This window comes from Blastomyces gilchristii (genome assembly GCF_000003855.2).
Source record: "Blastomyces gilchristii SLH14081 genomic scaffold supercont1.42, whole genome shotgun sequence".
In the NCBI taxonomy this organism is placed as follows: Eukaryota; Fungi; Ascomycota; class Eurotiomycetes; order Onygenales; family Ajellomycetaceae; genus Blastomyces; species Blastomyces gilchristii.
In genome coordinates, this window is record NW_003101641.1 from 63,830 (window position 1) to 89,371 (window position 25,542).

Sequence of the window (25,542 nt, forward strand, 5' to 3'; positions counted from 1 at the left end):
AAGCAGATTCTCAGTTTCTATTATTCAGCTTATTCACTCTGTAAGCTTTAAAGACACTACAGTGATCTGAGATTCTGAATTTATTAATACTTCTTATACTTATAAGATAGTAGTACTGCAGTGCAGTCTTTCTTTATAAGTATATATTTTTATTAAAGAAGTAACAGATTCAGATATTAGCTTCAAGACTCTTAAGAAGACTGTTACTGACTTTATTCATAACTTCTTAAATTTCTATTTTGATTTATCTGAACAGTTTGTACAGAGATATTCTGATTTAGAATAGATAAAGTAGAGTCTCTTTTTCTTAATCTCTCTATTATACACTCTGTTTATAAGAGCTTATAAAGCTCTCTCTCTCTGCTCAGTAGTCAAATATAAATCTCTCTATATCTTATTATCTTTTCTTAGTAAATCTGTTCTCTGTTATTCTGATTCTTACAGAGCTGATCAGTGATTTACTCTTTATAAGTCTGTGACTCTCACAGTAATCTATAAGTGATGAATAAGAGTTATCAGTTTCTTCAGAGTTAAGAACTTAGAGTCTTACTTAATGAGCTTATTCTATATATCTTTATTCAGTCTCTTTATAAATATTATCATTCAGATTCTATTTCAGAGCTCTGTTTTCATAGATCTCAATTCATATCATAATTTCATAAAGTATTATAAGTAGACTTTATCAGATTTCTTATCTCTTTTTCTAATATTAATAATTATAGCTTAGATGTTCTCTATCTGACTTATAAAGTCTCTTAACTTATTCTCTAGATAGATCTTGAGAACAGATCAGTGAAATCTCTTATAATTATTCTCTAAATAATCTAGTCAGTTCTTGACTTCAGTATAGTAGAGATCTGTTATTATATAGATAACAGCTTCTTAATCTTTTATATCACACAGTCAGACTTATAAGTCAATTTTAAACACAAACTTATAAAAGCTTTTATAGATTGTGATTCAGTAAGTAATCTTAAGTGATCACAGCTTAAGAAAGTTTCTTTTCAGTTCATAAATGTCTCTGAAGATTATATCTAGAGATTCAGTTTAAGAATGTTTACAGACAGTAAGCATTTCTTATAGAAAAATAGCTTAATTTTATAAAAGATACTCAAGAATGTTCTTCACTGAGATTGATTTATTTATGAGCTCAGAGAGTTTCTCTGTCACAGATACAGAGAATAATATTCTATAAGTAATTAATAAGTTCTCTGAGACTTCTTTTACAGAGATTATTTATAATTTAAGTGACTACTTCTGAGTGTCTGTAGTAGAGTTCACAGAGATTGAAGTATATAAGTTTCTAGTTCTTTCAGTCATAACAGACAGTTACTGACTGACTTAGCTTGAAATGTAAGAATAAGTGCTCACAGATAATTATTCAGATATTTACAGCTTGGTATAATATATACTGTTAACTACTAGAAGTATTCATGATAGAAAGATAAAATATAGAGATTAATATATAATAGTATTTAAGCTGAGTTATGAATAGTATTCACAAACTTCAGTCTATATAGTTATATGTAGTCAAGGGCCGCTAACTCTATTGATTACATGAGAGATAGAAATAGAGATAAAGAATTCATGAGAAGTGGGATTTCTTACATTCTGATATGAGCTTCACTGCAGAATTTCTTGAACAATTCAGCATAAGTTTAAAAACTCTTCAAAAATCACATTTATTCAAAATAATGTGGATAGAAACTTAAATTATATTTATTCTTGTCTTCAAATTGCATTTGAATAAAAAGTTGATTTTATACTGCTTCAGAAGCTGAATTTTGATGATGAGTAAAAATATGTCATTTCTCATTTAAGCTACTACTGCTTTATACCTCAAAAGTCTGAGATAAAGTCAAGAGTAGTGATCTATGAAAGAAAGAGATCAAGATATCAATTTAATCTAAGATTTAATATCATGTCTGACTCTGATATTCTGGTGAGTGATATTATAGATAAAGAGAATGAGTTTGATACTATACAGCTTATAAATATCTATAATGAAAAGTCATTGAAGAAAAATAATAACATCTGAATAATTAATAGAGAATTTCTGAACATAACTCTATCAAGAAACTCTATAATTACAGAAGATTTCAATACACATCATCTCTGATGAAATTCAGAATGTAAAAGAGCAGTAAGAGCTGATAATCTGATTGAATGAATCTTTAAGCATTTAATAGATTTAGTTAACAAGTCTGATCAAGAAACATTCTTTAGAAAAGACATGAAACAGAAATCTATTATAGATCTAATCTTCATATCATAAAATCTAATGAAAAAAAGACTTATAAACTAGTTTATTGATTTAAATAAAACATCAGAATCAGATCATAAGATTATTCAATTTAATATTGAACTGAGTGAGGAATAAATGAGTGAAAATTCTCTTCTCTCTAATCAGTTTAACTTTGAAAAGACTGACTGAAAGACAGTTGAAGAAAGTATAAAACTGTTAAAATCTGAAAGATAGAATGAGCTATATTAAAATTCTGATCAAGATATCTCAAATGAAATGCTTGAGAATAGAGTGAAGCTTATTACATCTATTATTCTAATAAGTATTAGAGATAATATTTCAAAGAGAAAATCTTCTGAGTATTCAAAATCTTGATGAAATAAGAATATCTCATCTAAAAGAAAAGAATTAGCTACTGCTAGAAGAGATTGAAAGAATGATGTAATATCTGATAAAGAGTTCAAAGCTGTCAGAAATGAATATTTTTCAGATATTAAAAAAGCTAAAAGAGACTGCTGAAATAAATTTCTTGAAGAAGCATAAGAAAAGAAAGTTTTTAAAGCTTTTAACTATACTAAAACAAGAAGTGTAGCAAAACTTCTAACCTTAGAATATGAGTTTCAGAATGAATCATATACAGCAAACTCTTTTGAGAAAAAATATCAAGCTTTTATAAGAACTCTCTTTCAAAACTTATCAGATTCAGAGAAAGAGGAAGAGAATATGTCACTTCTTAACTATATTGATGAAAATGACTGGGAATGGCCTGATCTTACTCAAGATGAATTAGAGTCAGCTATCTTCTCAAGTTCAGTTAAAACTGCTGCAGAGCCTGATTCAATTAATTACTTGATTATTCAAAATACATACTTCTACTTAAAGAATGAATATTTTAAGCTCTTTTTCAATCTCTTAAAAAATGAATATTATTCTGAATACTTAAGAGAAGTCACTGAAGTGATTCTTATAAAACCTAATAGAAAAACTTCAATTCTCAAGTCATATAGAGTAATATCTCTATTGAACTGTCTAGAAAAGATTTTAGAAAAGATAATAGCTACTCAACTATCTTTTATAAGCTCTATCAGTAATTCTCTTTTATTCAGTGAATAAATAAGAGATAGAAAACAGTATTCTGCAATTGACACTGTTCTCTCAGTTATTCATGATATTTAAATAGCAAAGTATGAAGATCTGGTCTCAACTGCAGTTTTTATTGATATAAAAGAAGCATTTGATCATGTTTCAAAGTCAAAGTTAATTCAGACATTGAAGATGTTAAAACTGTCATTTTCTCTAATAAAATGAGTTAACTGTTTTATATTTAAAAGAATTATACAACTTTTCTTTGATGAAATGAAATAAGACAAGACTGAGATAAAAATAGAAGTATTATAAGAATCTTCAATCTCACTCATTTTATTTACAATATACACTGCATATCTATTCAAGAATAGAAATATGAGAATAGTGAGATCTCTGAGTTATATGAATGATATTGATCTAGTCTACAGCTTAAAAACTATTAAAGAGAATTTAAAAGTGATTAAAGAAGCTGTAAAGAAAATCTTTGTTAGAACAGATATTAATTAAATTCAATTTAATATGAATAAAACTGAGTTAATTCATTTCTTTTCTAGATTCAATAAGAAAGAACTGTCTCTATCTCTTTTAAATAGAGAGATTAAACCCAGTGTAAATATCAAATAATTAGAAGTATGATTAAACTTCAAGTTTAACTTTAAATATCACATTCAACAAAGAACTGTCAAGATAGAAAGACTATTGAATAACATAATCAGACTATCAAATACAGAGAGAGATCTATTCTTCCAGGCTATGAGACAGTTATATATAGTCTGTATTACATCAGTAGCTGATTATGAAGTTCAAGTTTAGTGAAATAATCAAGAAAATTTTACTGAACTCTTTCAAAGTCTGTAAAACAGAGTCTTGAGAAGAATTCTGAGAGCATTCAAATCATCTTCTATTAAAGCAATGAAAATTGAAGCTTCAATTTCTTCTTCTACTATTAGATTTGAAAAGGCCTGTATAAACTATACTCTGAGAGTTATAAAGATGAGCTCAAATCACATAATCAGAGAAAGAGTCTTATCTTCATTTTCATTAATTAACTCTGGAAATGAACTGGATTGAAATAGATTTCTTAATTAAAATGAAAATGATTCTTCAAAGAAAATGTCTTCTCAACTTTACAGAGTATACTCTCTGATTAAAAATCAATTTTCTTCTTTAAATATTGAAAAAGTGAATCATGAGAAGTTATCTCTCTGAAGAGAAAAGCTTGAATCTCTTATAGACTTATAAATAAGTGAACTATTAAAAGAGAAAGAATATAAACAGTATTTAAAGAGAATTTCTATAATCAATATAAAAGACTCTATTCTGATTTATTCAGATGACTCAAAGAATGAAAATCTGAATAGATTAGATACAGACATTGCTTATACTGAAGATAATATCAATTTTATCTCAGATTTCTGAAATCTAGACTGTGAATCTGAAGTCTTTGATACTGAACTATTTATAATAGTGAAAGCTTTCAAACTCATAGAAATAAAATCTTATAAAAGAGGAAATAGTTTGAAAGAGATATGAATATTCTCTGATAGTTAAGCTGATTTAAAAAGACTTAGAAATAGTCAGATTTATAATAATTAAATAAATCTTGAACTGATCTTAAACTCTGTTTTGAAAATTCAAAAGAGAAGAATATCAAAGCTAATAATTCATTTACACTGAGTTTCTACTTATATGAATATTCATGACAATGAATTGACTGATTCAGCTGTAAAAAAGAATGCAGAATTAAGCAGATCTATTCAAAAAGTTATATTCTGATCTTTTATAAAGAGAAAAATAAAAGAATCTTGTTTAGATAAGTGAAATGAAAGCTGACAGAAATAAAAGAAAAGTATACATTATTTAAGATTTGAAATAAAACTTAAGTGAAAATCTTGTTTAATTAAATATAAAAAGAAAATATTCTCATCTATAATACAGCTGAAACTAGAACATGACTATTTCAAATCTTATATACAAAGATTTGATAATAGATTTGACTCAATAGAATGCTCATTCTACAATGTAAATGAGAATTCTGAGTATATTATAATATACTGTGCATTATACAATAGTCTCAGAGTCAGATTGAAAGAGAAGTATAATCTAAATCAATTAAATATGAGATTCTTATTCTCAACTGAGACAGGAATTAAATATTTAATAGACTTTCTATCAGAAACTCAAGCAGCTATAAGAAATGGCTAAATTCAGAAATATCTGAATATGAAGAGAAGGAAATCAATCAGATATAGTCTGTTAAAACAGCTATATACTATCTTTTAATAATTTGTTTTGTTACAGTCTCTCTTTACTTTATCTTTTTCTTTCAATTCCTTTCTATCTATCTATTTAATGTGTCTATCTTTAAGACTGTGTTCTCTTTTCCTTTGTCATGATATTGTCAAATGATTTCAAAGTATCAGAAGATGTTAAAACACTGCAATTTATAAACAGTTTTTATATTCTGAGCTGGAATTTTCTGATTTTGCATATCTGAAATTGATGAATATATAATAGTTAACTTTACAGATATAGGAAAAATCCTGAGAACTAAAGATTCTCAGGTAGATGTCATAGTCCCTGACTGCATACATCTATAATTGAAGAATAATAATAATAATAATAATTGAACAATTCAGCTTCTGATCTACATCAAAGAATTGAGCTGTATACAAGTATGCACTTCAATATCTACAGAGTTTAATCAATGAAGATATAATCTATCACAGAGATACTGATATTGAATCTATAATATACACAGATACTGATTGAGCCGGTAGAGATTCAGAATCTTATTCAATCATTGATTATATCATTTATATAACAGATAGCTCTGTTACATGACAGAGCTGCTGATAAACAGAGGTCTTTAAATCATCAATGAAGATTAAATATATTGTATTCTCTAAGACTATATATGAGCTTGTCTGTCTTTATAAGCTTCTAGAAGATGCTGAATTCATTCTATTCTATCTCAACAATCTGAATGTTAATGATTATCTCATTTCTATCACAGTCAATAATCTGACTTATATAATTCATACTGATAATAAGTTCATCATACAGCTATTCTCTTTCAAAGCAATTTCACACTGCTCAAAGTATATAAAGATTTATTTTCACATTTTTCAGAATCTTATCTGCAAGAATGAGATATCTATCTGATATATTTCATCTGCTGAGAATGCAGCAGATGAGCTTACTAAATCACTTAAAATGTTGAAATATATATATTGAAAAGAGAATATGAAGATGAAGAGATAGAGGAATAAAAAATGATATATCTCATGACTGATTTTTTATTACTACATATTTTCCAGTCATTTTTTATATCTGTACTTGATTTGAAGGCGAATTTTATATATAGCATTGTATATAGTTACTCTGATGAGTGAGAGTATCAGGTCATGTGATCTGGCTTACTAATTCTTTCACTATATAACTTCTCATAAGCTAGTAATCTTTTCAATTAAGCAAGTTTTACATCTTTTATATAATATCTATAATTCAGTACTCTGATATTATATATTCAGATATTATCTGTATATAACAATTGTAAGAAGTCTACGCCGAATAGATCGGTATAATATTTATAGGTCTTATATAACAAAGTGAAAAACATTAAAGAAGGAAAGAAAGAGAAAGTGTGAAAATCAGTGATCAGAGTGAATATTTATATGTGTACATAGTGACATACGCGGTGGAACTTCGGGGCGGAAGAATAGAAATTCTGTAGGTTTTCAGCCTGAGGATCAGCGACCGAGAATCAGAGTGGTAGGAATCTGTAAAGTGTAACAGAATAGTCTATATAATTGATCAGGCGCAGCCTGCTACATTAGCTCCTTCTTTCTTTCTTGATTGTATATAGCTCTCATCGATCAAGGGCCACAGTCTTGAATAATGTGTAGCTTGAAGTTCAGATCAGGTGATTGTAGCTGATTCATTTCACAAGATATTATCAGCTGCGGCTGTGAGATCTCTTATCAAGAATATCTTCAATCTCTCATTCAAGTTTATTATCTTCTTCTATGATTCCTGATAGCTGTCACTTAAAAGTCAGTTGAGAAGAGAACAGATTGATGACAGTATGACAGAGCAAGCTCATATGAAAGATGTCATGAATCTCTGATAATGTGTTAAGATAGTAGTTATAACTGTCTAGAACTTCTATCACTTTATACTTTATATAATAATAATTCAGTGTGTGAGATGAGCATGTGATCTGTATATTCTTAAGATTCAATTATATCAGATCTTCTATCTTATATTACTCAGTGAGATCTTGATAAATATTAATTCAGTTCTCTTAATCTTGTTTAGTACTTGTTATGAAGACTTCTGCTCAGTTACAGATATCTCAGAGCTTTGTTACTATATTATTAATAATCTGAATCAGACTGCAGAAATTTAATATAAACTGTGTAGTCTCTAGAAGATTTAACACTTTCATATAATAACTGTGTGTAAGAAAGAACAGACTTATATCTATTAAGATAGTATCTTAATCATTGATAGTAATCTCTGTATATAGAAGAAGATCATATCAATCATCTTATAAGTAGTTACAGAACTTATAAAGATAATTCTTTATAGTCTGAATTATTCATTCTGATACATTATCAGTCTCAGAGTGATAGATAGTTAATAAATAATATATAATCTTAAGAACTTGATAGATTTTTATTCAGAAAGTGCTTATGAATTAACAACTCTGATCTGATACTATAGATCTCAGTAATTTATATATCTAATAGAACAGACTCTGTGAAAAGACTTCAGTGACTTATTTAATATTTATCTTATTACAAGATTCTAGTATTATATCTTTACTCAATCAGTTTATAATAATCAGAATATTTCTATAATTCTTACTCTCAGAGAGATTAATTATAAAGTTAATTATCATATTTTATTAAATTTTATCAGAGATATTAAGTAGTTTCAGCAGGCCTTTTCTATAATTCTTTTATAAAGTGATAGAGAAATAATAATTACAGTTTCAGATAAAGCATCTGATGCTGTTTAATATCTCAGATCAGTAGAATTCTCAAGAGATTATTTAATACAGTTATTTATAACTCAGATAATCAGTTATATATAAATTATACATCTCTTATATTATCTGAGTGTATAGAGGTTCAGACTGAGAGACTTAATATTATTTATAGAATTATAGAGTATTATTACTATTAATTAAATATTCTGAGATGTTAATCTTTATATATAGTTCTAAAGAAAATTGAAATACTTCTTATTACACTACTTCAGTAAGAGTCTGAAGAAGTTCATTAGCTTAGACTGTTATATATTACAGTTTATTCAGTGTGAGAGAAGTTGAGATATTAATATCAGTGTCAGTGACAGTTTAGAGAGAGAGTGTTCTAATTGAAAAAGTATGTATAATATCATGAGTTATTTCATCTTGATTAACTAATATCTTTGAATCTAAGAGTTGATGTTTCTAGTTCATTCAATAAGTATCTGTTACATCAGAAGGCATATCTTACTCTTATTATAAGAGAACATCTGTTATCAAGTTCTGACTGCTGAGATGATAGTGTATAGTGAAATGAAAACAGTTTAATAGCTTAGATTATCACATCTGATATTCAGTAAGTTTATACGTGATTGTGAAATACTTAAGATTCTTATAATCTGTGATTATCTTTAAATTTGAAGATACTTTGAAGTTCAGAGTCTCATTCTTCTAGACAGTGTATAATCATGAGAAGTTTCTTATTATAGATCTTATAATTGTATTCAGTAAGACTCAGTTTCTTAGATATGAAGATATATAATTATAAGATATCTTTATTATTATATTATAATATAGCTTCTTCTGTGATATAGTTAGAGAAATTAGCTTCAATAACTATCTTATAATCAGAATTGAATATTATCATTAGAGAGATATTAATGAATATCTTCTTTATCTGTGTGAATACAGCTTCAGTGTTCACTGATCACTAAAATACTGAATTCTTCTTGATAAGTTCTGTAAGTGATTTTATAATATCTGAGAAGTTTTATATGAATTACTGATAGAAGTTAGTAAATTCAATGAAGCTTTACATATCTTTCACAGTATATAAAGCTTCTTACTTGAGAATAGTGAAGATCTTCTCAGAATTCATTTGAATTCTCTTATCAACTTCTATAATAAAATCTAGATATTTTATACTCTTGACTTTGAAATCACACTTATCAATATCTATTGATAGTTCTGTCTCTTATAATTATTGTAATACTCTCTACACATATTCTTGATATTCTTTTCTGAATTCATCAGTGAAGATGAGAATATTATCTAGATATATAGATACAAACTTATCAAGAAAATCTTGAAGTGCTCAGTTGATATACTTCTGAAATATACTGAGAGTGTTAGTCAGTTTAAAGAGTGTGACTACTTATTTAAAGAGATTATAACATGTTTAGAATGCTGTAAGTTATTCATCTTCTTCAGTGATATGAATCTTATAAAATGTAGTAATAATATCTAGCTTTATAAATTATTAAGCTCATCTGATATATGCTAGAATTTCATTGATAAGAGATAAAAGATAATAATCTTTCTTTATCAATCTGTTCAGATCTTGATAGTTTATATAGAATCAGAGTTCTTCATCTGATTTCTTTGCAAAGAGAATAGAAGCTGCAGTGAAAGAGTTACTAATATATATAAATCTCTTATTTAACAGATTATTGAGTGTCTTCTGAAGAAGAAGAAGTTCATCTTGAGATATATTATAAAGAGAGTCTTATGATGACTCAGAGTTCTTATCATTCTTCTTTTCTAACTTAATACTGTGATTCACTTCTGAGTCTTGTAAAGAGAGTATATTTATAATGTTATCTTATTAAAAGATAAATAGATATTCATGATATTATTAAGAGAGTTTTGTGTGAGAATCTGTTATTATAGTATGAAATAACTTCTTTAGAGTCTTCTTGATATTAGTCAGACTAATGAAATAGATTGATATATAATTCTGCTATTAATGACTTTGTTAATAATCTTGCTGATAACTTCTTTTTCAGAGTATTTTATAAGTGTTGACAGAGATCTGTGTAAGATTCATAGTCTTTTAAATATTATCTTCATGAATTCTATCATTGTTAGAGAATATTAAACTTCTGTTTTAAGTATTTAATAAGATACTCTGTTCAGATAGTCAGATAAGTTCTAGTATAAGATTATAGTCAAGATTATCAACTTCATATATATAGACATCTTCACATTGATATTCTCTGATATCTATGTTTAGTTTCATCATGTAACAGATGTGAATGTTTTTTGAATCATCAAATTCTGTGAGAAGTTGAGATTTTAATAAGAGAATATACTGAAGATTATAATATTTTATAACTGAAGATTTAATCATTGTATAATAGTATAGACTGCTGTCTATCATGGCTTTCATATTATACATATTATTAATCACAGTAGATACAAGAATCACATTCATTGTCATTTTCTCTTTAAATTGTTATTATTCAATCTCTTCAAGCTTCTGTTTATAAATTTGAACAGAAGTTAATCTTTTCCCTGTTTCATTGAGATATTTTCATAGTTATCTTCTGAATCTTTCTTCAATATAATATGATTGATGCAGATAGACATTGATCTGTTCTTTGAATAAGAAGATACTGATCTTTCTCTTGAGTGAGAAGATATGTAGACTAATCAGCAGTTGAAAGTGATATGTTCTGATTAATTACAATTAATGCATACTTCTTATTAATATCAGTCAGTGACTTCTTCAGAAGTAATCTCAGAAACTTGAAAGTCTGTTTGAACAGCAGAGACTCTTGCTTGTATATAGATATTTAAGTCTACTCAATTCATAGCATTTGTATCATTTATTGTCATTTCTCAGTGTAGATATATAAGTGTAATGTCTTCTATCACTATTCTTGTATACTCTTGAGCTTGATAAGATAGTTATTCAATGTTCAGAATTGTATGCAGAAATCTTCATAAGTCTGGTTTTTATCTATACTTACAAGAATCTGTAAGAGTTATAGCGCTGAGTGTTCTTCCCTGCATTATGTCAAACAGCTGCTCCTAAAATTGATTATCTGCTTTTAGAATCTTCATATTAAAGTCAGAAATGAATATTATAAGAGAAGTGTTTCTCTGTCAGACACTCTGTAATCAATCTAATACTTTCTATTATATAACAGTGTCTTGAAACAGAATATCAAGATATTTGATGATATTATCAGATGTTCACAATACTGATTCACATACTTTTATTTATGAATGAAACTTCTGTTTTACATGATTCTTCAATTATTCATTGATATATCAATCTTGATTAATTAGTGAACTGATGATATCTTCATCTATACTCAGTTTCATAAGCATTTTCATTCTTTATAATGAGTAGAGAGTGAGATTGAAAGTATTAAAATATATAAGAGTATCTAAGTATTCTTTCAGTGCTTTTATATTCAATTCTGCAGATATTGAAATTGTATAAGTTTCTTATTAAGTTAATTATTAAATTTCCTTGTATTGAAGTTATTGAGTTACATGCATATCAGCTATCTATTACTGTTGTAATTTCAACATTACTTAGAGTCACTGTGATATCATATCTATACTTGCATTCAAGAATTCTCTCATATTATTGTTAGACATGATTATATCAATTATCAGATATATAAAAGTGTAATTATATAAATATCTTATACATCTGAGATATCAGAACTCACGTCTTTTACTAATATTCTCTTATAAGATCTTACTCTCTTTATAAGATCTTGTTATAGAGTCAAAGTAACTGATGAGTAAGCTTCTATCTGAGAACTCAGTATCTGCTTAACTGTTTAACTGTTTCTTTATTTCTTATATATTATTATATGTTTGAATATCTTAGTAAGTAATTATTTCTAATAAGAAGATAATAAACATTTTTCAAGTGTAAGAGGCCTACACTGAATAGATCAGTATAATATTTATAGGTCTTATATAACAAAGTGAAAAACATTAAAGAAGAAAAGAAAGAGAAAGTGTGAGAATCAGTGATCAGAGTGAATATTTATACATGTATATAGCATACATAGTGAAACTTCGGGGCGGAAGAATAGAAATTCCGTAGGTTTTCAGCCGAGGATCAGCGACCGAGAATCAGAGCAGTAGAAATCTGTGAAGTGTAACAGAATAGTCTATATAATTGATCAGGCGCAGCCTGCCACAACAATCTATATTAATAATCTTAATATTGTATCTGAAGTTTCTGAGAATGCTGATTAACTAGTGAGTATACTCAGTGAGAAATTAAAAGTCAAGAATCTATATTAATTAACTAAGTATAAAAGTATAAAAGTCAATTATTCTGACAAAGAAATTGATTTAATATATTATCAATATATTAAATGTCTTATTAGAGATCTCTATCTTGATAATACAGTTATTATCAAGACACTGATGAAGAATGAATTCTGTATTAATAATTTCTCAATATCTGAGAAAGAGACTGATTTTATAATTCAGTAATATTAATATAATATAAGCTACTTATAATATTTTACAGTTAAAACATATTCTGATATTACTTATACTGTCTTACTACTCACTTAACAGAATATTAATTTAATATCTCAATGTTAAAAGACTCTGTTATATATTATATATTATTTAAAAGAGATAATAAATTTAAGCATTTTCTACAGATACAGTTTATATAAGAGATTTATTTCTACTGATTCTTCTATTCTCTCTGATTTCTCTGATAATTTCTACTTACTCTTCAGCTACTTGAATTCTGATTGAGTAGAACTCTTAAATAATGATAGAAAATTAATATTCAGCTATATTTTTAAGCTTATAAATAGTCTGATTTTATAATATTTAGTGAAGTAATCTTGTATATCTCTGAGTTTTAATGAGACTAAATATATAACTCTTAGTAAGGTAATCTATGAAGTAATATGAATCTGAAATCTTATAATTAAGCTTGACTTCATTATTACATCTCTGATACAGATTTTTACTGATAATAAGAATATTATAAATCTTACAAAGATAGCAGTTATTATAGTCTGAAGTAAGTATATTAATACATGTTTTCATTTTTCATATTAATAGTTAAATCAGAGAATTATTGATTTAAAATATATTCTTATCTCTTAGATAATAATAAATGAACTTACTAAATCTCTGAATATTGTGATATTTATATAATTCATGATTTTACTAGATCTTACAGATGAAAAAGCTGGGAATACTTAATTATACATTTGTATTTAGTTTTGACAGACTATCTTGATGGATTGAGCGTTTTTGTATGTGATTCTTGTTATCTTGAGAGAGGGTGTTGATAGACTAGCCGGCGGGACCATGAATTTCACATTTGATCTCATTTGGTCTGGTTTTATACATTTCTTGACGTGAGTCCCATCAGAACCAAGCCTCAAAAAAATCTGAAAATGAACCATTTCTGAGAGAAATGATGTGAAAAATGACCAGATTTAATTCAAGAACAGTGAAATGAGAGTAATTTCTCAGAATAAACTGTGAAAGATGATCATTCTTTCAAAATCAGAATGAGACTGAGACTGAAGATCAAAATCAGTCTCATTCAGTTCATTTAGTGATTGCTTATATAATCAGAATTTGATAATAATTATTGATAATGCTCATGAAATAACTAAATACATTCTTGTACAAGTTTATTCTTTACTTTCTTATGAAAACTACACTTCTCTGATATACTGTGATCAGAGGTATTAAACTATCTGATAATTTCATGTTTTATAATCATGAGTTTCTTGATTGTTTCTTCTTGTAATTGTCTCTGATAATAGTGATAAATATCTTGACTTGAGTTGAACTTTCACTCTATTCTCATCTCTATTAATGAAATTGTCAGAATATCACATGTCATCAGTGCAACAGTTGAATATATACTCTTAACAATTTTTCATAACTCTAGAATTGATTTAATGTGTAAATTCATCAGATTATCTTGAAGATAGCAATTAAATTCAGTTTTACAAGTATGTAGTTTTGCCTGATTTTCAGTTGCAATCAATGTATGTAAGTTCTGTTTCAAAGTTAGTATTATAGTTCTATGAGATATGAAGTGTTATCAAAGATTATTACTTACTAGAGAATTATATTTCACTGTCTTCATATCTTGAACATCTGCTTGTTCAAATCTCTGATAGTTGACATTGTAGTAGTCTCAGACTAATTTGATATATAAGTCTCATTTTTTCTCTGTTCAATCTTGAGAAGTGTAGATGTTAACTTGATAAGAGAAATCTAGTAGAGCTGCTACAGTATAGTACTCTGTAAAAGATTGTTTAGTTTTACTGTAGTAATATATCAGTTTATCTCTTACAGTAATAATAGTCTGTGCTATAACATTATCTCAGACTGAATTTCTTTTTAAGTGATTTAACTGCTTCTTAAGATAAGTAAATAAACTATTATACACTCATCAGACTGACTGCAGCATTAGTGTATAAGTGATTGAGACTGTCTTTATTATCTTATAAAACTGAAACAGTAAATCAATCACATATTTCAACTGAGTTCACTTCATATCAGAAAGTTTCAATATCTGAATTTTTTTCTGATCAGAGTGTTACACTCAATGATTAATTATCTGATACAATTAAAGAGTCTGAACAGCTATCTTATATATTAAACTTCACTGTGTTCTAACATTCTGTATCATATTCAGTGATGTAACTGATTTATTTATTTATTGAATCTCATGAAATCATTGTTATTATTTAGAGAAGATATAAATCACATTAGCAATGTTTTGAATCTGTGATATTTAAATTATTAGTCAATCTATTCAAAATTAACAGTAGTATTATCAAAAAGTGTTATTAAAAAGCAATATTAAAAAGTGTTATTAAAAAACATTATCTTTTATAAAGTGAATATAAAAGTTACTTGAGTAATTACTTTTATCTTATTCTCATCTCAAGAATCAGTCATCTTATTATTCTTCATCTCAATATTAAGATTCTTTATCAGTGTTTACATCACAAGTTAAATCACATGAGCAATACAGAGAATATGACCTTGTTTATTATTTCAGAAATGCAAAGCCAATTTTTGCTTCAAGCTGTTCATTATAGTGTAGTTATTTACAGCATTATCAGTTATAATTGTAAGAAGACTGAGACTAATATCTCAATAGTCATTTTTAATCACAGTCATTAATATCTCTGTTATATAATCCTCAGTATGACTACTGATCAATGATTTAAATTCAATTAATGTCTCTTAATAAGTTCAGTTCTCATCAATATAATAACATATAACTTTCATAAATGTAAGATTATTTATACTAGTTCATACATTCACTGTGAGAGATACTCTTTGATGATTCTTCAACTCTGATTCTAGATATTGTATATTAACTTTGTAGTGTATCTTGAGATTGAACTGAAGACAGAATTGATGTAGAATATGAAGATTTGAATTAAGCATTTGAAGAAGTGTTTGAAATTCAGAGTTTTCAATTAATTGAAGAGAAAGATTCAGAGATATACATATACAAAGTAATTATTCATGAAAGTTATCAGATAAGAGTTATGAAATCAGAGTACTGATATATAATTATTTTTACATGATTTTCTTCAAATTAGAAAGTTAGTGTTACTAAAAATTATTATCTAATAGAGTAACTTATCAGCTCAGTAGTAACTTTCTGATTATTTTTCTTTTATTGTCTGCATTCTGATGACTTCAGATGTTGAGAAATTTCTTCAGAGCTATGATCAGTTTATAATGAATGTTTCTGAATAAAGTTACAGTGATTGTAGCAGAGAGATGACTCTTCAGTAATCTGTAATACAATCTGTTGATAATTATTTCATAGTTCATCTCAGTGTTTGTGTTGAGTTTTTCATAAATTTCATGACCTGAAATCAGATGTGAAGAATGAAGTAATTATTCATTATAATTGAAAGAGAGCATTCTGTGTTGAATTGTAAATAATATAGACTTTGTGATTTACAGTGATTTCTTGAAGAGTTTATGAATCTTCAATAGAAGTAGAAGAAGTGAAAGAAGTGAATTCAAAAGATATGATAATAATTTAAGAAAGATAATAATTTATTTTCAATAACTGATCACTGATGTGTATAAGAAGAATTAATATAAGAGAAAATAATCTTCTTTCTTAACTTAGTTATAATTTTAGTACTAACTCAGATTGAATATCATCAATGTATAAAAGTAAATAAATAATCTTGATTAATCTCTATCATATTTCTTGAAATATATTAATATTATGAAAGAGAGTGTTATCAAATTATGTTATCAGATAATATTATTAAAGATATATTAATATTATGAATATCAATATTGCAAAAATGTTGATACGTATACATTATAGTGAGATGATTAGTTGGATATAGATATATATATTATTTCTGATATTGGTATTGATTACAACTTGTACAATAATTTTTGAAACTCAAAATTTAATTTTAATTATTAACTATAGTTATGAACTTATAACTAATTAATATAAAAAGAAAAAAACTTTTTCTACTTATTATCTTTCTTCTCTTTCTTATTCTTCTCATCATTCTTTATAATTTACTTCTCATTCTTATTCTTCTTCTTCTTCTTCTCATCTGAGATGATAATCATCTTAAAATCTCTCTCTGCTGTCTTCTCAGAGAAGGATTTCTGCTGTTTTCTCTCAGCCAGGTCAACCTGTATCTTAAAATCCTGCATTTTCTAGTCTGCTGTCTCAGGTTCCATCTCAGCAGTAAGCAGATTGACATGCTCAGAGAGCAGGGCTGTCTTCTTAATATTCTGAATTATGAAGTGCATTCAAGACCTGAACAAGGCCTTAATTCTCTTCTCTGCCAGCTCCTGCTAATCAATTAGAGAATAGAAGTATTATCAAAAATTGTTATCTCTTAACAAAAAACTTATCAGTTTTGACTTTTTTATCTTCTACTTTAATATCTTCTTAATCTTCTTCTACTGCTGCTTATTTATAGTAATACTCTTCTTCTCTCTCTCTCTCTTTATCTTGACCTCAAATTATTCACAGAACTTCTTCTGATCTCATTACTACTGTATAAGACTCTTCACTGTTTTCTTTTTCAATCTCTCACAGACAGTGTTATTCACATTATTTCTATACTTAGTTCAGTCTAAATCTATCAGAAGTATTACTTAAAATTATTATTATTCTACTCTCTTACAGAGCATCTTTAAGATATTATAATATGTCTTACAATCTATCTCTCTGCACTTGAACATCTTCTTCTTCTCTCTCTTCAATCTGTGATAGTGCTCATGCATCTTGATAGTCTGCAGAACTGCAGAATATTTGAAGAGAAATGACATAATTGATTTTAATAAGTGTTGAGAGAAGGGTGAAGACAGGCACTAATATAATAATAATAATGATAATGATGATGATAATGATGATGATGATAATAATAATGATGATGATGATAATGATGATGATGAAAGAAAGAGTGTATTAAAATATATTATTGACTTATTAAATATAAAGAGATAAAGAAACTATTAACAGCTTTCAGAGATGTACAGAAACAGCTACAGTGTTATATAGTAATATTATCTTCATTTAATGCATACACTATTGATATTCTTTGTATGCATTTATCATATAAGAAATACATGCAGAAAACAGATCTTTATTACTAGAAAGAATGATTACAGTGATTCTCTGTTTTCATATTATAAAGATAAGTTATTCTTATTTCTTTCTTCTCTTTTTTCTCTTCTTCTTCAATTCATCACTAAGTTCAAGCTGGTATAAAAACTATTAAAACACTCATAGAAACTCTCAAATTGAAGAGTATAGACTAATCAAATTTTAAATACAGATGAATTAAATTAATTTAATAATACTAATTATTTATCTCTCTCTTAATAAAATAATAGTTATATCTTCTCTTTCTCTCTCTCAAATGAAATATAGCTTATGAAAAGTGAGTATCATGTTAGATTATAATAATCAACATGACCTCAGTATGCAGAGCTGTATATATACAGTGTATACTGAATTGAGAGACTGTGTGAGTTGTAAACTGATAGTAGTATCTCAGAAAGAGCTGTGCAGTGTGAGAAAGCTGCAACTCTTAATTATATATACAGAGAGTAAATCACTGCAGTAAGTGTATATATATTATATAAAAGTAACACTTTTTAATAATACTCAGTCTCTAATATTATGAAAATAGAGTCTCTCTGTGAGATCTGTTTTTATCAGAAGTTAAGAAATCTTATATTTCTCAAGATTATCTTTGTATATCTTATCTGTGAAATTAATGAAGAAAATTATTGATTTCAGTATTCTACTCTTGATATTATTCAAGTGATAGCAGAGTTCATTCTGATCACACTTTTTAAGTGTATATTTTCTAATTATTCACATTTATACAGATATATACTGATTATTTATTAAATAATATTAAGATAATAACTTATTATAACTGTGTTACTCTTACTATAAGAGATATATAGTTAATAATAAATATTATAAAGACTCTGAAAAGTAAGTATTTTAGAGATGCTATAACTCTGTAATCTTGATTTTTTTTTTTTTATTTTTTATTTTTTTCTTTTTCTTTTATTTTTTTTTTATTATGATTTTTTCTTGTATTTATTTTATTTTTTATTTTTTGTTTTTTTTTTGTATTTTATGTTTTTTTCATAATTAAAATTATATGAATTATAATCTATGTTCAGAAAAGTAATAATATTTGATAATACTCTCTATTGAATTTTCAACAAATGAGCACTATATTATGATATTATGTAAGTGAGAAATAATTTTATAATCTTATTTAATATCATTCTCAATAATAAGATCAGAATAAAAATGTGACTAAGAATTTAAACATATTCTTTATCTAAGACTAGATTTTTATTTGAAAAGTGAATCTGAAATCTTTAATATTTGAAATAATGTGATTTGAAATCAATGTGATGAACACAAACCATGATCAGGAGTAATGCTTTTAGGCAATGTGACAACTGTAAAGTTTGATCCTGGTCCCAGACACGGTCACACGGGCCAACACCGTGTTGGCCGTTACGGCCGTTGCGGTTAGCGATCCCACTACATCACGTGACCCACCACTATATTATACTCTTTGTAGATAGATCTATCAATACAACCTTTAACTATCCTACAAGTTCCGCACTTAGCGAGGTCAAGTTTTCTGCTTCCTGAACAGGTTGCTGGGTGTGGTTGATTATATCAGCTTACTAATCATCTAGGGCCTACTATTAGTTCGACAGCATTGAATGAACAGATTTATCAAATTCCAATTGTCCGCTCTCCCTATATAATTTGCGTGCGACGGCACAATCTAGCCACCACCATGGATTGGAGTCCCAGCGGAATAGCGACCACCCTTCTCTCCGGCAACCTAATTGCCATTCTCGTTACCTGCACCATTGCCCTCTCGCTCCCTGTCGTCTTCCATATTCTTCTCTACCAAACCTCACCCGCAAAGGACTCAAGGGATTTCTTGCTCCTGGGTCCTAGCGGGTCAGGCAAAACAGCCTTATGCTCACTCGTATGTACAGCGCCCCGGTTCCAAGTTTTAAACCCATATAGCACAGCATATACGTGAAATCTTGATAGCTAACAGTGTATAGTTGCAACAACGCTCGATATCATCCTCTTCTCCGAAACCACCTCGAGAAACACATACCTCCCAAGTTTCATCCTTTGTCCACATAACTCTCCCGCCAACTGTCCCTATTGGCTCCAACAAATATCGCTCAGTCAATGACCCGACTCTCGGAGAAGCTACAAAGAACCCGATTACATATCGGCTCCGAGATACCCCTGGCCATGGCAAACTCCGTGCATCCCAGGGCATCGCTTCATTGTTGTCCCTCTCAGATCCTAAAAGGAAAGGCTCTGTTGGGATCCGTGGAGTAATCTTCATGTTGGATTCCGCTGCCCTATCACAAAGCGATAAAACGCTACGGGACACCGCTACCTACCTACACGATGTGCTCATTACGCTACAGAACCGAGTGTACAAGAACGGGAAGAGAATATCATCATCATCTTCTAAAAAGACACCTAAGATTCCCGTCCTGGTCGCTGCGAATAAGCAAGATTTATTCACAGCCCTGCCGCCGGGTTCAATAAAGGCGAAGATGGAGTCCGAACTTGAGAATATCAGAGTCTCGAAACGGCGAGGGTTGTTGGATGTGAGCATGAATGGCTTGTCTGCAGAAGAGGAGCCGGATATGCTAGGTGGGGACGAAGAGGAAGGGCCTTTTACTTTTCAGATGCTAGATGAGCAAATGGGGATTGAAGTTGACGTTATGGGGGGTGCTGTGTTGAACGATGATGAAACGGATCGTGGGGGTGGGATGCGGCGTTGGGAAGAGTGGATTGGGATGTGCTTATGATGTGCTTGTTATGCACGAGGTATTGCGCAGATCATGAACTCGGTTCCCATTTTTATTTTCCATTCGACATACCCTCTAGCCGGGGTCTTTCCTATTTTTTGTTGCTGATCATATCGATCAATCTCCTCATCTACCCCGCCATCGTCATGAAAAGAGAGTGCATATGTGTATGCCCCGGCAAAATGAAATTTGGGTATATTTCGCGGCCGGAAATGGAAATAGCTCTTCAACTTAGGATCATGATGAAGACGGCCCAGACCATGCAATTCCCATCCATGTCTAGGAACAAGGCATACGTGAAGTCCTCATCATGAGTTACCTGCCAATATAAAATCGCCCAACACAGTTGCTCCTTGCCTGTCCTCTCTGAGTTGGATAGAAAAGAGGATGCTCCTGATATCCGTCAACAAATTCCCTCGGAAATGCCATTTCTTTGCCAACCATCCCCCAACACCTCGGCAACCTTCCTGTCAGTCCAATCCTACAAAACAGGAAAGAAATGAAGTAGTCAGTCGGTTAGTCATTAACAACAGCTCCTCCGAAACCCGCTCTACAATGCCACAATGTCGCCCACCGCTACCAGAGAATAAAAAAAAGAAAGAAACAGAGAAATCACGTCGAACCACTCACCCACAGTTGCCTCGCCAGTTCCATATCGCCTGCCATACGACTGGTCTCATCCCTCTTCGCAACCGGCACAAAATACTGGCCCCTCACTCCACCACCTGCAGCAATATCTCCACTAGCTGCCAAATAAAGCGCTGTCCCCACCGCATCCTGAATGGACTGCCCAGCCACGGAGAAAAACATTTCAAATGCCTTGCCCACTACGGTACCTAGATATCCTCTCCAGATCTTCATATGATCCGTGGCGATTTTTCCGGGGAAGAAGCTCTTGACATAGATGTGTTTAGTCGTTTCGTCATTGGCACCATTGCCGTCCACCACGCTCCGATTATACCTGCCGCTCTCACCATTCGTCGCAGCCGCTAAAACCTCACTAAGTCCCCCTTCCATGAGTCTCCTGCTAACATGGCACGTGAAGAGAATATTTGCCAGCTTAAAGCGGCCGTAGCGCCAGATACCATCATAACATGCGCTCTTGGTTGGAGATCCTTCGGATGGCGTGAGAAGGTTGAGGTCTAGTTCGCGGCAGAGGCTGTGGAGGGATGATGTGGTGAAAACGATGCAGGTGGAGGTGGCATCTGGGAAGCGGGTGACTGTGGAGTGAAGGAGGGGAAGGAGGAGGACGGTTAGGATGTGGTGGCCGACGTGGTTTGTGGCGAAGATGGACTCAATTGATTTGGGAGAAACTGGGGTCATACGTGTGTGTGGAGGTGAGTCAATGGGAGGTCCCGTTTTTCAGATTTGATGATATATTAATAATATATATCTTCGTAGGTGATCCCGGGTAATAGAGGAAAGTTTTTCAAAAAGGCGCCTTATGTTTATCAGAAGAAAGAGGGGTTAAGGGGCTGAGTTCTCATACCAGCATTGCATACGAGAATATCCAACCTATCAGCCCTCCCCCGAATATTCCACGCCGCCCTCCTTACCTATACCATATCTCCCAAATCGCATTGGATAAACTCAGTTCTCTGCATCTCGCACCAGTCTCCAGCTGAATATGCGGGTTCCTCTTCCAGATATCGACGGTAGCGTCATATTTGTCTCGTCTGCGACTAAAGTATATATAGCTTCGCGATGCCATAGAGGAGAAGCTGCATGCTTATCCCTAGAGAGATGTTTTTTTTAAATATATATATATATATATATATATATACATCTCAGCAACGTCAAAGTGTTGGATTAGGATATGGGATGGATGAATAGTAGATAAATGAGTACAACAATCGAACTGAAGAGAAAATTTAGAAATCGAACTTTCCTTGTCCAATGCCTGATTGACCTCCCTATTGGGATACGCGTAAAATAATAGCCGGCGACCACAATCGTTAATTGTCTATTGCCTATGGATTAGATGTTGTATCATAGATAGTTGTGCAGATAGATACCCTAGCCACTGCGACCACACGAAACGGGGCTTACAGTGATAATCACAGCCTTCCCATGAAGGTCTGGAACTTGAGATAATGAGAACCTCCGGGATGTAAATATACCTGTCATCTTCGACGTGTTCTTCTTCCAATTAACGGTTTGTGCAGCATCTTCGTTTGTAGATATAACTTACAGTGTATGTATGTACTTGAAGTTGCGTGGTTTAGTTATACGGCGTATGAGGCGGATATACTCATTTAAGCTAAATAAACATATTGGGAAAGCCACCCTTGCATGAAGCAAGCTGACGGGTTGACATTGAAAATCAGGAGCTTGAAAATAAGTAGAAATTCCCATGGATATTCGATGTTGAATTATATAGAATCTATCATGCTACATTAATAGCCAGAGGTAATTAAGTCATCGTCATATCTCCAGGGGTTTGTTATGTTGAAAACAGGTTGGAGCCTCACCACCTTTTTGATGTCGACATCATGGCGCAAATTCTATCTAAAGAAAGCCCGAAGACCTGACTGACTTGCCATAGGAATGGAGAGAATAAAATACCCAAAACTCAAACACCAGAGCGGCCACCGATGGTTACAGACTAAGACAAATCAGCCTTGCACTTTACTCTGGTGTAGCAGCCAGGTCAGTAAATCCACCTTGGTAGCCACAGCCACCGGCTTCATAGCTCCGCTTTCATCCTTCTCCGTAACAACAGCGGCACTGTTCCATTCGAAAAAACGCTTTAATGCGCTCAGCGGAGTTTCTAGCGTTATTTCAATAAACTGGCGACGCTTCTCTGCGCCCGGCTCAGATTCAGAACGTGTCGAGCCAGCGAGGAGTTCTGGAGCAGACCGTGAGATATCTCTGGGATCTGTTACTACCTCTGACAACTTCGAGAAGTCAAACATCACATCGGAAACGGGACTGCTGCTCGTAGCTCTTCCGTGAGAAAGGCGGCTGAGGATATTTCCGAGAGTTACAAGACCAACCAAACGTCTCCCCGTAGGGGCAAGCACGGGTAATTGATCGAAGCTTTTTTCTCTCATTACCTCGATGGCGGCTTCGCATGTGGAATTTGATAGGATTGTAGTAACTGGCTTTAATCTGAGCGCCTTAACTTTGGCCCCTGAGAATGGATCCTTTGGACCGCGTGGTTGCAACTCCGGTGATGGAGGCTCCGTCGGCGGGACCTCTGGAAGTAGATCATTCGCCGCAAGCCAGTCATCATCCGCAAACTAAAGGGTAATCAGTACCATTCATATCGACACCACATCCTAGGGCATAATGTAAAAAAGGAAATACCTTGGTCAGATAGCTTCGAATGCTATCAGGGAGAACAACAACGATAACGTCATCCTGAGTAAAATTGAAGTCTTTGGCTGCCTTTGCAAGACCGGCAATCGCACTTCCACTACTCCCACCAACGAGAAGGCCCTCTTCAGCTATCAGCCGTCTGGCATACTGGAACGACTCCCTGTCACCCGTCTTATACCATTTGTCAATAGTACTACGGTCCAGCACATCAGGAATGAAGTCGTAACCGATGCCTTCTACCTTGTATGGCTCGTTCATGTGCTCCTCGTTCAAAATTTCCGGTAACGCGAGGACGGAGCCGTGAGGGTCCGCCGCAATGACTTTGATATTGGGATTGTACTTCCTTAGACCACGGGCAACGCCAGTAATCGTACCACCTGTCCCCGCTCCTGCTACCACAGCCTTGATCTTGCCTTCAGTTTGGGTCCATATTTCCTCCGCTGTGCCATATTCGTGCGCGAGTGGGTTATCTTCATTTCCATACTGGTCTAAAATGTGGGCGTTTGGTAATTCCTTCTCCAATCGCTTTGCGACACCGATGTGAGATTCTGGAGAGTCGAAGGCGGCTTCTGTTGGTGTTCGGATAATTGTGGCACCCAATGCACGCAGAACGGAAACCTTTTCAGCGGACATCTTCTCTGGGAGAGTGATTATAGTTTTATAACCTGCCGGTGTATAACGTAAACCGTTAGAGAGCTGGGACAACCGATCGACAGAAGGAGTACACGCGACTCAGGATTACAACTCACCTTTCACTGCAGCAACAAGAGCAAGTCCAATACCCCTAATCACCAATTGTAGTCAGTCAACCGATCTTAATCCAATTGGCTCCAGCCAACATGGGCATATCCGGTTATCACTCACGTATTTCCACTTGTAGGCTCAATCAGCGTATCACCTGGCTTTATTCTTCCCTTGCGCTCGGCCTCCTCAATCATGCGCAGTGCAATCCGATCTTTGACACTACCCCCCGCATTGAAGTATTCCAATTTAGCATAAACAGTCGCTTTGATACCCAGACTCTTGGGCACCTTGTTGAGGCGGACTAGCGGGGTATTGCCGATTTGTTGCGTGATGGATTCCATCACCACTGGAGGGTTCGTTTTGGTAGACATTGTCGCGGGGTGTAGATATGAGTGGACAATGAAACTGAGAGAGAGAGAGAAGGGCGAGAAGTAACGGAGGACGGAAAAAGTAAAGAAAAAGGTAGAATAGTTAGAGCGAGGTATGCCACCTTAGGTGAAGCAGGGCGGGTGTTGCCGATAATAACGGAGGTGTTTTTTTCGGCCTTCAGCAAAACTTCAGATGGGGCCGGACTGCCCTAGCTCGCCGATGCAAACCGCTTTGTGAAGTCAAGCATGAGAAAAGTATGTAAGAGGGGAACTCCAACATCTCAACAAGGTCATAATATTTCTAGAAAGGAGATAAAGATAAATCACTGCGACTGAATGCCTATACGTGGTCATCCTGAATTAAATGTATG

The 25,542-nt window shown here is 31.6% G+C and overlaps 3 protein-coding genes across 3 annotated transcripts; 1 reads left to right on the forward strand and 2 right to left on the reverse strand.

Moving 5' to 3' along the window:
• Window positions 1-19,613: 19,613 nt before the first annotated feature.
• BDBG_09437 (SRP receptor beta subunit) lies at window positions 19,614-23,165 on the forward strand. Its single transcript, XM_002620151.2, has 3 exons — window positions 19,614-19,885; window positions 19,968-22,075; window positions 22,140-23,165. The coding sequence occupies exons 1-2, from the start codon at window positions 19,688-19,690 to the stop codon at window positions 20,736-20,738; spliced, it is 969 nt and encodes a 322-aa protein (XP_002620197.1). The 5' UTR covers window positions 19,614-19,687; the 3' UTR covers window positions 20,739-22,075; window positions 22,140-23,165.
• On the reverse strand, window positions 20,875-22,469 carry BDBG_09438 (short chain dehydrogenase/reductase). Its single transcript, XM_031724010.1, has 2 exons — window positions 21,369-22,469; window positions 20,875-21,219 (listed from the first exon to the last, which is right to left on the reverse strand). Exons 1-2 carry the CDS (start codon window positions 22,059-22,061, stop codon window positions 21,142-21,144), a joined length of 771 nt encoding a protein of 256 aa, XP_031581409.1. The 5' UTR covers window positions 22,062-22,469; the 3' UTR covers window positions 20,875-21,141.
• Window positions 22,940-25,537, reverse strand: BDBG_09439 (cystathionine beta-synthase). The gene is made up of 4 exons (XM_031724011.1): window positions 24,924-25,537; window positions 24,809-24,843; window positions 24,048-24,724; window positions 22,940-23,980 (listed from the first exon to the last, which is right to left on the reverse strand). Exons 1-4 carry the CDS (start codon window positions 25,172-25,174, stop codon window positions 23,354-23,356), a joined length of 1,590 nt encoding a protein of 529 aa, XP_031581410.1. The 5' UTR covers window positions 25,175-25,537; the 3' UTR covers window positions 22,940-23,353.
• Between the last annotated feature and the right edge of the window lie 5 nt (window positions 25,538-25,542).